Source organism: Dicentrarchus labrax, unplaced genomic scaffold (genome assembly GCF_905237075.1).
Source record: "Dicentrarchus labrax unplaced genomic scaffold, dlabrax2021, whole genome shotgun sequence".
Taxonomy (NCBI): Eukaryota; Metazoa; Chordata; class Actinopteri; family Moronidae; genus Dicentrarchus; species Dicentrarchus labrax.
The window spans coordinates 19,884,598-19,899,857 of NW_026136722.1; the positions used below are offsets into that span (position 1 = coordinate 19,884,598).

General features: G+C 43.1%; 2 protein-coding genes and 1 long non-coding RNA gene across 7 annotated transcripts; 1 reads left to right on the forward strand and 2 right to left on the reverse strand.

Annotated features, from left to right (window-relative positions):
• spns1 (SPNS lysolipid transporter 1, lysophospholipid) lies at positions 1–10,745 on the reverse strand. 3 transcript variants are annotated; one of them, XM_051387968.1, is made up of 13 exons: positions 10,507–10,745; positions 5,312–5,518; positions 4,793–4,858; positions 4,492–4,628; positions 4,226–4,377; positions 4,073–4,139; positions 3,845–3,987; positions 2,883–3,035; positions 2,604–2,793; positions 2,428–2,493; positions 1,854–1,952; positions 1,580–1,748; positions 1–768 (listed from the first exon to the last, which is right to left on the reverse strand). In XM_051387968.1, the coding sequence occupies exons 2-13, from the start codon at positions 5,511–5,513 to the stop codon at positions 698–700; spliced, it is 1,515 nt and encodes a 504-aa protein (XP_051243928.1). In that variant the 5' UTR covers positions 5,514–5,518; positions 10,507–10,745; the 3' UTR covers positions 1–697. The 3 variants fall into 3 exon arrangements, with proteins under 3 accessions (XP_051243928.1, XP_051243927.1, XP_051243929.1); XM_051387967.1 differs by having other exon boundaries at positions 5,312–5,521; XM_051387969.1 differs by having other exon boundaries at positions 1,502–1,748; positions 5,312–5,521.
• Positions 10,746–11,302: 557 nt separating this feature from the next.
• Positions 11,303–15,167, reverse strand: nfatc2ip (nuclear factor of activated T cells 2 interacting protein). The gene is made up of 9 exons (XM_051387970.1): positions 15,076–15,167; positions 14,200–14,298; positions 14,062–14,122; positions 13,837–13,984; positions 12,850–12,930; positions 12,443–12,764; positions 12,109–12,253; positions 11,663–11,781; positions 11,303–11,556 (listed from the first exon to the last, which is right to left on the reverse strand). The coding sequence occupies exons 1-9, from the start codon at positions 15,085–15,087 to the stop codon at positions 11,395–11,397; spliced, it is 1,149 nt and encodes a 382-aa protein (XP_051243930.1). The 5' UTR covers positions 15,088–15,167; the 3' UTR covers positions 11,303–11,394.
• On the forward strand, positions 13,025–13,542 carry LOC127356322 (uncharacterized). Of its 3 annotated transcripts, XR_007881971.1 has the most exons (4): positions 13,048–13,091; positions 13,137–13,158; positions 13,237–13,401; positions 13,447–13,511. It is a non-coding gene; the product is annotated as an uncharacterized LOC127356322 (long non-coding RNA). The 3 variants fall into 3 exon arrangements; XR_007881969.1 differs by lacking the exons at positions 13,137–13,158; positions 13,447–13,511 and adding an exon at positions 13,525–13,542 and having other exon boundaries at positions 13,025–13,136; positions 13,237–13,412; XR_007881970.1 differs by lacking the exons at positions 13,137–13,158; positions 13,447–13,511 and adding an exon at positions 13,525–13,542 and having other exon boundaries at positions 13,025–13,136; positions 13,270–13,412.
• Positions 15,168–15,260: the final 93 nt, after the last annotated feature.

The window sequence follows — 15,260 nt, forward strand, 5'->3', positions numbered from 1 at the left end:
ACAAGTTAATTCTCCTTTAATAGTTCACAAAAAAGATTTGCTAAAATAATTTGAGGTTAACAAACAAGTGTTGATTATTAACATTCATTTAAAAGCCTTTTTCTCTTTTTAAATAACCATTAAGAGGATATTTTCTGTGCTCTACCTCCAACCTCACGCCAAGAACAAACAGAAACAGTTACAATAAAACGCCCCGGCGCTTTAACCGGCGCTCCTTCACACCCTGGAAACAACGAAGTAAAAGCAGTCGTAATGCTAAAAGATAAAGAGATGAATAAAAAGGAACAGAGGGGATTGTTTTCTGCTTCTGTAGGTTAGTGTTATCATTAAAACTAGCTCAGACGTATACAAACACATGGTTATGAAAATGACTAATAAAGCTCGTCCCGTATATAAAAGAGGTTTCTGGAAGCGATCCGGTTTTAAATGGAAACCCCACAGAGCGGATTCTGTCGCTCGGAGAGTCTCTAGTGCTCGTTTTCAACATCATGTCCGCTCTGAAACGTCTCACGTCAAAAAAATAACATCTGGAGACAAAATGCAAAAAAGTTGCTCCGAGATGGCGGGCAGCGGTAAAAGTATAAAAAAAAATAAAAATGAAAAATAAACACGTGCTAAAAACTCTTCTGCATGGCAGACAGTGCGGTCGCTGCTCACAGTCCTGGAGTTCTGGAGCCGGCCCAACCTCCGGCACACCTCAGATCAGAACGCTGGACACCGGCACTCTGGTGGACCGGCCGCTCTTTGGGACGACGATCGGCTCGTCATCTGTTAACAGAAACAACGAGAAGGTCTATATGAGAGAAGATTTATATGAACCAGAACTGTCGAGTACCAGAGTTTTCTGTTAGTCTGGGTCTCTCTCGAGCATCATGAGCTTTAATAATCCGCTATATGGACAATATGGGAGCGTTTCAGGGCTTATTGAGGATGCTGAATCCATTCTTTTCAAAATGGCTGAAAGTGAACACATTTCAACTCCCAGTCGGCTGATTTTAAATATAATAGGTTATTTATATGATAAATACATTGGACCTGCCTTTTAGAATCAATAAAGCTCAGAGTCATTGGTGTGAATGTTCAGATTTGATATATATTAATTATATAATAACCTCACAGTCAGCCCACCGGCAGCTGAAATATGGTCACCTAAAGTTCAAACATCTATTTTGTATTTTTAAAATGTCAGAAATAGATTCAGCGTCCTCAATAACCCCCAAACACCCTCCTATATTCTTATTATTAATGCTAATTATGCTCACTGTCCAACATATGCAGGTTAGCATCAGTCACAGTAACAGCTGGAGACCCAAACTGAACATTTCTAACAGAAACTCAGTGGTTCTGGTTCACAGTGAGACTCTTCGTCAGGTTGCAGATTATTTTAAAAAGAATAAATAAAGTCAAACTAATTAAAATCTGACACTGACAGTATAAAGATCACAAACGTTAAACACCACGGTGACGAATACAGAAACAATCTAAAGTTCTCCATCAGTACTTTGTTTCCTGTCACCGGTTTAGCGTCGCTGCTGTCGGTCAGTGCTGCTGCAGGTGTGAGTGGCAGGGTCCGCCTCACCTGTGGGGACGTAGTTCTCGGCGCGGTGGCGGTCTTTCTCGATGAAGAGGGCGGTGGCGAGGAAGAATCCTCCGCCCACCACGGCCACGAAGGAGCAGAGCAGCAGAGAGAGCTGCAGGGAGCGAAACTGCCAGAGGAACGAGTCCGTCTTCCTCAGAGAGTCCGAGACCTGAGACCCACAACAGACCGGAGAATATATATACAGAGAGAGTGTGTGTGTGTGTGTGTGTGTGTGTGTGTGTGTGTGTGTGTGTGTGTGTGTGTGTGGACGTACCACCCCGATCATGTACGGACTTCCTGCGTCTCCCAGCAGATGTGAGATGACGATCTGCAGAGCCTCGGCTGTGGAGCGCCGTGTGGGAACGACGACGTACTGACAGAGAGACAGACAGAGAGACAGACAGAGAGAGACAGAGAGACAGACAGAGAGAGAGACAGACAGAGAGAGAGACAGACAGAGAGAGAGACAGACAGAGAGAGAGACAGACAGAGAGACAGACAGAGAGAGAGACAGAGAGAGAGACAGAGAGAGAGACAGAGAGAGACAGACAGACAGAGAGACAGACAGACAGACAGACAGACAGACCGAGAGACAGACAGAGAGAGACAGAGAGACAGACAGAGAGACAGACAGAGAGAGACAGAGAGACAGACAGAGAGACAGACAGAGAGAGAGACAGAGAGACAGACAGAGAGAGAGTAAGATTAAACATGAACTTTAATTGAAACATTAATAAATAAAACAGTTTACTGTTTGTATCACGCTGCTTCATAAAGAACTAAACAGGTTCTGGTTCAGGTTCTGGTTCTGGTTCTGGTTCAGTGTGAATTAAATGAAAGAGTCTCACCAGCAGGATGTCTGCCACCACGGCCCAGTTCATGGACAGGAACGTCTCTCCGAGGAAAATGAAGACCTGAAGGACAGAGATCAGTTGATGAAGAGGAGCGGAGGACGTTTCTACTGGAACAGATTTAACATGCGAGGGGGCGGAGCCAGCAGAGGTCAGAGGAGCTGTGGACTCACGTATGTGGCGATGGTGCTGGTCTGAGCGAACACGATGGCCAGGTAGAGGAACGGCGCCGAGAGGAGCAGACCGGCGGCACACACCAGAGGGTCGGCTCTGGCCGTCTTCTTCCTCAGCTGCCGACTGACCTGCACGCCGCTGGCCACGCCCAGAATGCCCGTGACGCAGGTGATGATCCCGAACAGCAGACTGTGGGAGGAGAAACGTAACCTTAAAAGATCTGTTCATCTCCACCGGGGGGGGACGGGGACGTACATGGCGAAGGCGGCGGGACTTACCTTTCTGAGGAGGCGCAGTTTCCCTCCACGCAGGGCTCTTTCTCCCCGGTGAACACGGCCGCTCTGAACAGGAACGTTGGAGCCCAGAGAGCCAGAGAGCCAGTGACGAACGCCACCGCCGTGAAGCCCAACGTGGACAACACGAAGCTGTGGCTGCAGAGGAAACGGACATTTCAGTTATCAGGGTGGAGCTCCACCTGGACGCTGTCTGGGAACCCCATAGGAATCTTTTTTTATTTTTATTTCAATCAAATTCCAGGTGTTTCCAGGGCTGGAAAACTACATTTCCAGGTTCTCCAGGATGTGTGGGAACCCTGGTGATGACGAGAACCTCTGCGGGGAACAGCGCTGTTTCTGTTAAACTAAAAGGACTTTCTGTCACTGAAGCACCAGTTTCCGTTTCCATAGTGACTCAGAACTACAGAAACTACAGAAACACGATGTCTGCACGGCGCTGCAGGCTGGAGGCGACGCAGTGTTTCACACGCCGCTCTGGTTCATTCATTTTATCGATGCAGATCATACCTGGACTGTTCTGATTGGTGTAAAATGTCACACTGACAGAACCGACGCCTGCTGTGTGTGAGCGCGTCCTCAGTGAACCTCCACTAAACCCTGTTCATACCTCCTCAACCACTGAGCACTGACTGGAGCTGATGTACATCTCATATGATATATTCAGTAAGAACAAACAGTGAACTCAGGAACTGCAGGGAGTTTGTGTAAAACCAGAGATTTGGATGAATTGTTTCCTGTTTGGGGAACTTTTAATATGATTCTTCTTTCTTTAACAATCAGACTAAATATTCTTCGGTTCTGACAGATTCACTGTTTCGTCCTCGTTGTTCTATCAGCTCTGTGGTTTCTGATGGAGGCCGTTTGTAGTTCAGCTCTTTAAGGTTTATATCTTAAATAATCTCAACTTTAACAATAACTACTGACGGAACCGACGTTGGACCTACTTCGTGCTCAGAGCCCGCAGGTCCGCCAGCCAGCTGGTCTGGTGCAGGTGGTGCTCCGGTCGAGCCTCGATGGCTCCTCTTTTGGGCTCTTTAACCACGAAGATCAGCAGCAGCACCGCGATCACTCCCAGCCCCGGGGTCACCTGAGGAGAGAGAGAGAGAGAGAGCACGGTGAGTCCAGGTCCAGGTCCCACGAGTCCCAGACAGACCTCTGTGCCTCACACTCACCCGCAGAGCCCAGTGCCAGTCCTGAGTCACTCTACCGACTTGTGAGCCCACGATGTACCCGAGACCGCTGACGGGGAGAGACGATACCGACAGGAAGGGTTAATATTTATAACAGCTGCACATTATCAAACACACGAGCTTCACACCACCTACCTGCCCACAGGGATGGCAAAATAAAACACGGAGAGCATGTTCGTCCTCTTTCCCTTCACGTAGAGGTCGGCGATGATGGTGGGAGCGATGGTGGAGTAACTGGCCTCTCCGACTCCGACCAGACCGCGAGTCAGCAGCAGAGCCCAGAAATGCTGCAGGGCAATAAAAGAGAGGGAGGGGTTATATTTGTTTATGAGATCAATAAGTATTAATCAGCATCCTGTTAAAGTGACGGACTGATGGAGGGAACAGGAAACAGGACTCACCTCTTTGGGCGTGTAGGAGCTGGCGAGCGTCACCGCAGACCAGAACGTGATGCCGACGCTCATGATGAGCTTCCTGTTGTACCTGTCGCCCAGGTAACCGAAGACCGGAGCCAGAAACATATAACTGCAGATAAAAACTGGAAGGGAACAAACAGTCGTCACTTAGCTTCCTTCTGATTTTAATGTGGTCGAATGTTTGAGGAGAAAAACAATGAAATGTAAAAGGAGGATCTGACCGTCTTTACTTTATTTCTGATAAATAATAATAATAATATCTTTACTTATTAAAAGATCTTCTTACCTGTTTGGAGTAAGCCGGACTTCCCATCATCAATCCCAAAATAGTTCTCAATGTCAGTGAGAACACCTGGTGGAGTGAACACACGTCTTCATTTCACCTCTCAACATATTAAAAACATTAATGTGTCTCTGTAACAATTAATAATCAATAATAAAAGAGATAAACAACACAAATAAAAAGAAAAACCTTAAGATGGGTCAATTTCTAAATAAAAAAGCTCCAAAGTCTTTTAGTTGAACATGTAAAGGTTTAAAATGTCTTAATGTCAGCATACAATTGATCATTTCTAAAGAATATATTCAATAATAAATAAATCAATAATTTACATTTATTTGGATTTAATGTGATCTTTCGTACTGCTCCGTCTGTAACAACTCAAACGTCTTTACAGGAAATAAATTACTTTTTATTCTGAATCAATCAAAGATGATAATTATTATATATTATAATATATTGTTATAAATGGTCTATAATGTTTATTGATCCTCCAGGAGACCCTCAGTGGGCGGGCGGCGGTACCTGCCACGGTGAACCTGTCCATGTAGTTGAGCAGGTTGATGAAGAAGAGGATGAAGACGGTCAGCAGCGCTCGGACGTGGGACACCCCGCTGGCCGGTTCCTCCTGCGGTCGCTGCCCCGCCGCCCCCCCACCCTGCTCCTCCGCCTCGCTGTCATCGGAGAAGAACGGCGTGGAGTCCGACGTGGGCTCGCCCAGAGACATGGCCGCTGCTGAGGAGACAGATCAGTCCATCAGGAACAAACTCAGAGTCAAACGTTCTTTAATTATTTATCTGTTCAAAGAGCTGAAAACATCTGGAACAAGAGCCGGACTGGAAGGGGTTAAAGGTCACTGATAGTCTGGAGCCAGACCATAGATTACTCTGGAGGTAGTTAATGACATTTTAATGTCAGACTCCACAGAGGTCAGCTGTGTGTGACTTTAACTGTCTTATTAAAATTCTCTCCATGTCTCTTATTTTGAAAAGCTTTCTGAACTGATAAAAACAAGCTTGTGGTTAAATATAAAAGCTCCTCCATCAATCATCAACAACCCAACAGTGTTGTTGTTTAACTGCAGAGTGTTAAAGTGACACAGGTGAAACAGCCGCCGCAGGTAAACTGGAACTTCCTGTTTCTGAGACACGGAGGGATGAGCTCCGACCTGCACGCTGCCCCTACTTCCTGTTCGCTATCGGGTGGCGTAACAATGAAAATATTAACCTTCATCACAGACACGCACAAATCAAACTACTGAAACACCTCCTCACAGTTTATGATTAGGTTTCCTGATTGTGTAATGTTTGATTCTGTAATAATAAATGTGTTAATGTTGGAGGCAACGTGTGACGAACTGCAGACTGTTTAATAAAGAGCGACACACACACACACACACACACACACACAAAACACACACTCTACACACACACACAAAAAACACACACACACACAACACACACACACACACACACACACACACACACACACACACACACACACACACAATTAGGATTTTAATAGTTTTTGAACATTAAAGCTGCAGTTGGTGATTTTTATAAAAATATTTTTTGTCATATTTTCTGAGACTTTCTCTGAATCCTGACGGCAGAACATCAGACGGATAATGTGAGAAACAATCAGCTTCCTGTGGTTTCTCCTGGTTCCTCCTGGTTCCTCCTCGCTCCTCCTGGTTCCTCCTCGCTCCTCCTGGCTCCTCCTGGTTCCTCCTCGCTCCTCCTGGTTCCTCCTGGTTCCTCCTGGTTCCTCCTCGTTCCTCCTGGTTCCTCCTGGTTCCTCCTGGTTCCTCCTCGCTCCTCCTGGTTCCTCCTGTTTCCTCCTCGCTCCTCCTGTTTCCTCCTGGTTTCTCCTCGCTCCTCCTGGCTCCTCCTGGCTCCTCCTGGCTCCTCCTCACTCCTCCTGGTTCCTCCTGGTTCCTCCTCGCTCCTCCTGGTTCCTCCTCGCTCCTCCTGGCTCCTCCTCGCTCCTCCTGGCTCCTCCTCGCTCCTCCTGGCTCCTCCTGGTTCCTCCTCGCTCCTCCTGGCTCCTCCTGGTTCCTCCTCGCTCCTCCTGGTTCCTCCTGGTTCCTCCTGGCTCCTCCTGGTTCCTCCTCGCTCCTCCTGATCCACCGGGCCCGAACGACAACAACCAATCAGAGCCGAGGAAGACAGCTGATAGTTGACGTACTTTGTGAATCGTGTCTCAAAGATCGCAGTGTGACGTTTTCACCACGACGCTCCGACGCTAACGTCGTCCAACAGCAACCGCAAACACGACGGAAACAGCCGGATCAATCGGCCTATCGGGGAGGAGCAACAGTGAACGCCATTCAACCAAACCCGGTGAATTCTGCAACCCTGAAACAGTTTACTGAGAAAAACCCTGAGTCATACGTCCACAAAGCCACTTCCTGGATTCTAGTGAAATTCTCCCTGCAACCGGCCGCCATCTTTAATGACTCATATCAAACACTTCACTTTTATTTATTGAAAAGAAAAAGTATTTTTTTTAAAGAGAAGCTGCCCAGTGAGCTCCTCCTGTTGCTCCTGTTGCTCCTGCAGAGCCTCAGACAGCGCCGAGGTGACGGTCCCGAGCTCCAGAAGAGGAAGAGCCAGTGAAAGGAGAAGCTGTGAAGGACGTGACTGAGTGAAACTGCAGTCATGTGATCAGTGCGAGGATGAGGAGGGTTTCAGTCATGTGATCAGTGAGAGGATGAGGAGGGTTTCAGTCATGTGATCAGTGAGAGGATGAGGAGGGTCATCAGTCGATATATAACATAAACACTTTTCCTCGTGTTCACATTTGTACAGTTTCAGGTTTCTCTCTGACAATTAAAGCTCCTTTGAGGAAATGTGCGTTTTATTTTCACGGGACACTTCCTGTCACACGCTGTTGTTATCAGCGGTTATTGATCGACTGATAGACTCGTTCTCGCCACATTGACTCTTAAAGATCTGGAGGAAGGAGAAACTTACTCTCACTCTTCCTCAACAACTCGTCGTACGTACAAAGAACTTTTATCTGTAAATAACAACAGAATAACCTGTAAACGTTTCCAGAGTAAAACGTCGGAAACACAAACATTATAAAAAAGTGAAAAACATCTGAAGAGATTTTGGCGCCTTCAGTCTGAAACCAAAAGATATTCAGTTCAAAAAGATATTTAAAAAAGCAGCTCGGTAAAAACTGCAACCAGAATATTAAATCAGTTCATTAATTATTCAAATGTTCCCGTAAATCAACCAAATTATTTATTTTTTAAAGACTGTATGAATGCTGAAGGTTTGGGTTGTTTTTAAAAGTACTATTGGTTATACAGTTACACTATATATATATATATATATATATATATATATATATATACATAAATAAATAATAGATATATAATATATTTCTATTACTTTGTTGTCTATACAAGTTATATTCAAATGAGGTAAACTGATTACATTAAAAATTTTCATTAAATTACAAAATAAAGTCAGAGTCACTTAAAATCACTAAAGTTACCTGATCAATTAAGTTTTTTAACTCACAAAATTAAGTTAATTTTACTTAAAATTCTCTACGTAATAAGTTCCAACAATTATTTTAATTAATTTAACTGATCTGGTTTTACAGTGAATGATTAGGTGATTCATCAAGTCGGAGATCTAAAGAAAATTAATCAGCAAAAATTCTGATCAGTAATTATTCATTAAGGTTATTTATTTGTAATAATTTAATTTCATATATATAATAATAATAATAATAATAACTTAAATATAAAGATATAAAGTTTCCTGTGAGAATAAATTGATTTAATGACATTTTATAGACCAAACAATCGATATTGATCACTGCAGCTCAGCCGGACAATATCAATAATAAACTTAATAAATGTTATTAGATAATCTGTGTTAAAAAGTTAAAGCAAAGGTTAAAAACATATTTCAAGATATCTTCTTTTCCACGGAGACATTTAATCACTATATTACATTATTGATTAGATTTAATCATTGTATTACTTTATTGATTAGATTTAATCATTGTATTACTTTATTGATTAGATTTAATCATTGTATTACATTATTGATTAGATTTAATCATTGTATTACATTATTGATTAGATTTAATCATTGTATTACATTATTGATTAGATTTAATCATTGTATTACATTATTGATAGATTTAATCATTATATTACATTATTGATTAGATTTAATCATTGTATTACATTATTGATTAGATTTAATCATTGTATTACATTATTGATAGATTTAATCATTGTATTACATTATTGATTAGATTTAATCATTGTATTACATTATTGATTAGATTTAATCATTGTATTACATTAACTCGGATGTTGTAGAGAAAGTCAGACTGGCGCTGCTGTGATATCCTTATCTTGAACTTTGACCCGGTGGCAAACACACCTCATTGATCAGGGAGCTCTGGGTATTGATCAGGTGTTCATTGATCCCCACTGCCGCTGCTCTGCTGTCTCTAACTCACATTTCAACTGTCCACAGACTCAATAAGCCGCCACTGCTAAAAATACCCGCAGCTAACCCGGGCTGTGGACGCCATTGCGAACTCCATTAACAATTCTGACATTTTAACGCAGCTCGCTTTATAATAAACAGTGTTACTTTCTGACGGTTGAGAAATGACTCGGTGCCTTTTAACTGCTCTTATGATAAATTCACAGCAGCTAAAAAACATGTTTACTACCAAACGGTACAATGCACCTGTTGCAATATATTGCATTAAACGTTTAAGGGACCATCACACAAGTTAGAACGATGAGTTACTAAAAGAAATTCACGACACACCAGACTCCATTCAAAATTCTGCCATTTTTACGCATCCGGCTGTGCAACAAACGTAACGTAACTGTTTGAGGGTTGATAAATGAATTGGGACGTTTTAAAGGGTCTCTGGATAAATCCGGCAGTGAACCAAACTCCATTCAGATTTCCTCTGTTTTTTTTGTCTTGTTTGTTTGATTCTTTAACAGCGAACCTGTCCTGTGTCAGTAAATCATATAATACATTAAAGTAAACGGCCGATAAACTCGGCACACAATGAAGAAAGAAAATGTACCAGAAAGTGTTAAATTTAAAAAGAAACAACTGGTAGAGAACCAGACTCCATTCAGGATTCTGTCAGTTTTATTTAATTAACGTTATCCTGCTTTACAACTAACAACACTTATATTAAAACTATTGAGATCTGACATTTAAAGGCTCTTCTGATAAATTCGGCAAACAGTTACAAGTCTTAACTAAAGCACTTTCTTTATATAAATATATATATAATATAGAATAGAATAATGATAGAATAATAGGAAACACTTTGTAAGAGGTAATATAATTAAAACTATTACTCTGACATTGGTTTGGTGGTCACATTAATTACTGTATGCTAATGTGATTAATGTCCTTTGAGTTAAATAAAGACTTCTATTGTTACAGATGATCAAAGCGACGCTAAATTGGCTGTTTTTTGAATGGAGTTCGGCGTGTTGTTGTTTGTTTAAGTGCTCCAGAGGAGTGCGCAGCAGCGTTTTAACAAACCTTTACATTATTTTAGTCTTTAAGAGCAAACATTAACACAACTGTGTTATTCTACACCGACTGTGAGGAGTCAGTGTGCGGTCGGCTCCGGTTACCGGGCGGTTACCGGGCGGTTACCGGGCGGTTGCCGGGCGGTTGCCGGGCGGTGTTGGGGTTGTTTACCTCGGAGGAGGATGAGTCAGGGCGGACGCTGCTTTCTTTTTCCCGCCGCCGCTGCAGATCTTCTCTCCGTCACACGCGGTCCTCCCGGTTATTCAGCTCCCATGTTGACTCCTGACCGTTAAACGTTTCCCGCAGAGCTCCGGTCGCCGCGCTCCCGCTGAATTAAACTGTTTACTTTACAACTCTTCACCGATAACGATCCCGCACCGCCGCCATGTTGGATCTGTGCAAACTTCCGGTCCGCAGCTCACATGACTCCCTCATCAGCGGGTCACATGACGACGTCAGTCAATTAAACTAATCAGCGGATGTTTACAGGAAACAGCTGATCGATTACTCGAGTACAGTTTATAGGTACTCTGTATACAGGCGGTGCATTCTGGGAATACTTTATAAACATTTATATTATTTATAAATATGGAAAACAAAAAGGGTTATTTCTTATTTATCTGTTTTTATTATGAAACAAAAGTTTATTTAAAAGGTACATTTTCTTTGGTTTTCTGTTTTATTTTGAAACAATATCTGGGTTTTATTTCCGTTTTGTTTTTTAGTTTTCTATTTTTTATTTTCAAAATAAAAAAATTCCCAAATGTGGGAATGATGATAAACAAACAGGAAGTCTCTGTTCTGTTGTTTAAACCAAATGTACCGTAAGATTCTGAACGTGGGACCGATTCTGTAATAATAAGTTAAATTATACAGACTTCTCCTTTTTATTATTTTCATTAAAAATATAAAATAAAATGTGAAAAGTTTATCAGTTATTGTTCAGAAACATTAAATAAGTTTACAGTTTGTTTTCATCTGAACTGCTTTTTATTTTCAACATTTACAAACAAAGTAACTTTAACAAATAAACTAAACTATGAAATCTGTTTTTACATTTTAAATCCAAACTTCGATGATGTCTCCGTCCTCCATGTCGAGCTGAGCCGGCGTCTGGCGGTCGGTCACTTTGGAGCCGTCGAAGTGGAAGCGGACCTTCGTCTGAGCGACGGGAGGCAACCGGGACAGGTACTGGGAGAAGATGGAGCCCAGCGGCGCGTCCTGAAACACACACACACACACACACACACACACAAAAAAAACGTTATTACAGCTGCTGATGGAGTGAAGAGGAGGAGGAGGAGGAGGAGGAGGAGGAGCCACTGACTCTGTGGAGGGAGAACTCCTGAGAGGCGTCTCTGTCTTTGCTCTGCAGCCTCACTGTGATGTCATTCCTGCCGTCGCCGGTGGCGTCGCCTTTATCCTCCGCTGCCATGACGACACACTCTGCACAACATGAAGCAGAAAGAGGTTTCAGCTGATTGGATCAAATTCATTTAGATTTATTAAAGACCATGAAAACTGTTCCCAGCGTTCCCAGCGTTCCCAGTGTGTAGAGCTGCTCCTGTACCGAGCAGCAGCGCCCTCTGGTGGTGTAAGGACACAATCATATATGTATAATATATAAACATTAATATCTCTTCCCATCAGACTGATCACTAATATATTTGTAATCAAACATTTATTGATCAGAAGCCTGTTATTCTCACTGGTGTTACAGAGAAACGCTGACGGACCGGCGGCGAGGAGAACCAGCGTGTGACCGGGACTCACCGATGATGTCCGCGATGCCGAGGCCGAGCTCGCTGACCGTCGAGTGCGTCGGCAGCTCCTCTTCCTCCCTCAGCAGCAGGAGGCGAGGAGGAGGAACGGCGAGGATGACGGACAGCTGGGTCAGCACGTCGCTTAACGGCGTCGACTGGAAACACAGAAACAAGTAAAATGTAATATATTAGTTAAAGTAACTGTAATATATTAACATAATATATTAATATATTACTTATATTAATATATTATATTAATATAAGTAATATATTAGTTACTTTACAGAGTAACTAATATATTACAGTAATATATATTAGTGGGTGCTGCCTGTGCGTCTCCGTACCGACAGCACCGGGATCTTGTGGACGTCTGTCCGGCAGCGGATCTTGAGGGGGATCTCGCGGACCGAGGAGCTGTACGGCGAGTCCGGAAGTGCAGGGTTAGGGCTCGTGATGATGACGTCATCGTTGGGGTTCATGATGATGACGTCATCGTTGGGGCTAGTGATGATGACGTCATCGTTGGGGCTCGTGATGATGATTTCGTCGTCGTCCGGAGACGGGCGACCCGGGCGACCCGAGCGACCCGGGCGACGTCTGGCCCTCCGGTCCTGAGGTTCAGGAGACAGGAGCGAGTTCACCTCCCGGAGCTTCCTGTCGAACTCACTGCGGGGGAAGAAAAGTAATCAGATTACTTGTTCCGGCATCAAACGTCTGGTTTTGTCCAACGTGAGCGCCGACACCTGATCACCTGATCTTCTGTCGGAACCGTCGGGACTGTTTCTGAACCGGACTCTCTGGAGGGGGAGGAGACGGGCAGCCAATGGAGTCTCTGAAATAAAGGACAGAAAACATCTGTATTTATAGAGTGCAGTAAAACGTCCACATCTGGACCCGATCAATCAATAACACCAGTAAATACAGAGGTTATACAGAGGTTATATAGAAGGTTATACAGCTGTTATATAGAGGTTATACAGCTGTTATATAGAGGTTATACAGCTGTTATATAGAGGTTATACAGCTGTTATATAGAAGGTTATACAGAGGTTATATAGAGGTTATACAGCTGTTATATAGAAGGTTATACAGAGGTTGTACAGAGGTTATATAGAGGTTATATAGATGTTATATAGAGGTTATACAGAGGTTATACAGATGTTATACAGAGGTTATACAGAGGTTATACAGATGTTATACAGAGGTTATACAGAGGTTATACAGCTGTTATATAGAGGTTATACAGCTGTTATATAGAGGTTATACAGCTGTTATATAGAGGTTATACAGCTGTTATATAGAGGTTATACAGCTGTTATATAGAAGGTTATACAGAGGTTATACAGAGGTTATACAGCTGTTATATAGAAGGTTATACAGAGGTTGTACAGAGGTTATATAGAGGTTATATAGATGTTATATAGAGGTTATACAGATGTTATACAGATGTTATACAGAGGTTATACAGATGTTATACAGATGTTATACAGAGGTTATACAGATGTTATACAGAAGGTTATACAGCTGTTATACAGAGGTTATACAGATGTTATATAGAAGGTTATACAGAAGGTTATACAGATGTTATACAGATGTTCTATAGAAGGTTTCAGCAGTAATAAAGTGTTTTTGAGGTTTAGTTTCTCTTTAAATGAGCCTTCGATCTGTTAGAACACTTTCTGGGCGGAGGAGGATGTGAGTGAGATATAACCTGGGACTGATCTTTATTCTTACTCACGTTTCTGTTTTCTGCTCCACATGTCCGACCTCTTCCTCCTCAGAGTCGCTGAGGGTGGTGGTGGTGGTGGTGGTGGTGGTGGGGAGGACCACAGTGGGCCCTCGAGATGAAAACCGGGACCACAAACTCTCATCGTCTGCGCGTTCGTCTGTTCAGAGACAGAAACAATCGACCTTACAGCAGCAGAATCACAGCGGGTCGTGGGGGGGGGGATGGAAACTTTACCTGCGTTTTGTTTCTCCATGAACGTCGTCGCCATCGGCTTCAGCTGCAGACTGCTGCTCACCTGAAAACCAAACCGTGGGACTCAGACTGATGTAACGTGTATCATCCGACGCTGACACCGCTCCGGGGTTCACTCACCTTGCTCGAGTACACGGGAACCGGGACGATCGCAGACGGGTCGAGGATGCGTCTGCGTTTGGGTGGCGGTTTCACAGCCTGCAGCTCGCCGTCAGACACCTGAGGGACAGACGGACATCAGATCAACTTTAAATCTGTGAAATAATCTGTGAAATAATCTGTGGTGTGCAGAGATTTCTGGGAAATAAAAGATAAATAAATAAACTAACAACCAGAATGACTCACTGCAGTGTGCAGACCAATGTGTGAGGAGAAAAACAGTAAATTAATTAATTAAATGTGAATTTTATTATAAAGTTTGATTGGTGGGATTTCTATCCATCACGTTGTGTTTAATATAATATAAATATATAGAGTCCTATAATATATCCCCTCAGTGTTATTGACTGTCTGATCACTATATAGATATATCTATAGATATATAATGTGTGTGGGGTCACAGCAGGGAACAGATGTTGCAGTTAGTTGTCTGTTATTTCCTTCCTCACTTATTTTACGGATTTATTAAATTAACAACGTTAACTGTTAGCTAGTTAGCTACAGGCGTTAACTAACTTAATATGTGCTGTTCGTGTTTGTTTACGTTGTTAAATCGATACTTTAATAGATAACTATTGGGAACTGATAATGCCCCCCAGCGGTTAACTGCAGGCTTTTATTTTGAAAAGCTCCAGTTAGACGATGAAACAAACGGCGCTAACGTCCGATGCTAACGGACACTTTCCCGCCGTTGGAGCCGCTTTCTGCGCTCTGTGGCTTCGCGCCAACTTTTCGCTAGTAACGAGTTTAATCCCAACGACGTTACCGCCGTTATTTCAGACACCATTAATCGATTAAGTGCTTTTAAAAGGTAAAACCCGCCGATCCGTCACTCACCGCTTCAGCCATGACTGTTTCTGTTCGCGCGCCGCTGCTGCCTTCACGGACCGTGAGTCACGAGGGGACTTTCCAGGCCCGCTCCAGTGTTGCGTTCAGGTGCAACGGGACAAAATAAATTGAAACGAGCCACTAACGTCCACGTTTGTGAAGCTGAAAAATGACGTGAGAACTAAAACTGTACT

Coding starts and splice junctions, on each gene's coding strand:
- spns1 (XM_051387968.1), bottom strand. CDS start 5,513: ATGTCTCTGGGCGAGCCCACGTCGGACTCCACGCCGTTCTTCTCCGAT. Junction 3,036..3,844: donor CTGCGGGCTCTGAGCACGAA/GTAGGTCCAACG, acceptor TTTCCTCTGCAG/CCACAGCTTCGTGTTGTCCA. Junction 1,749..1,853: donor GTCCGTACATGATCGGGGTG/GTACGTCCACAC, acceptor TGTGGGTCTCAG/GTCTCGGACTCTCTGAGGAA.
- nfatc2ip (XM_051387970.1), bottom strand. Junction 12,931..13,836: donor GTGGAGCAGAAAACAGAAAC/GTGAGTAAGAAT, acceptor CCTTTATTTCAG/AGACTCCATTGGCTGCCCGT. Junction 11,557..11,662: donor AGGAGTTCTCCCTCCACAGA/GTCAGTGGCTCC, acceptor TGTGTGTTTCAG/GACGCGCCGCTGGGCTCCAT.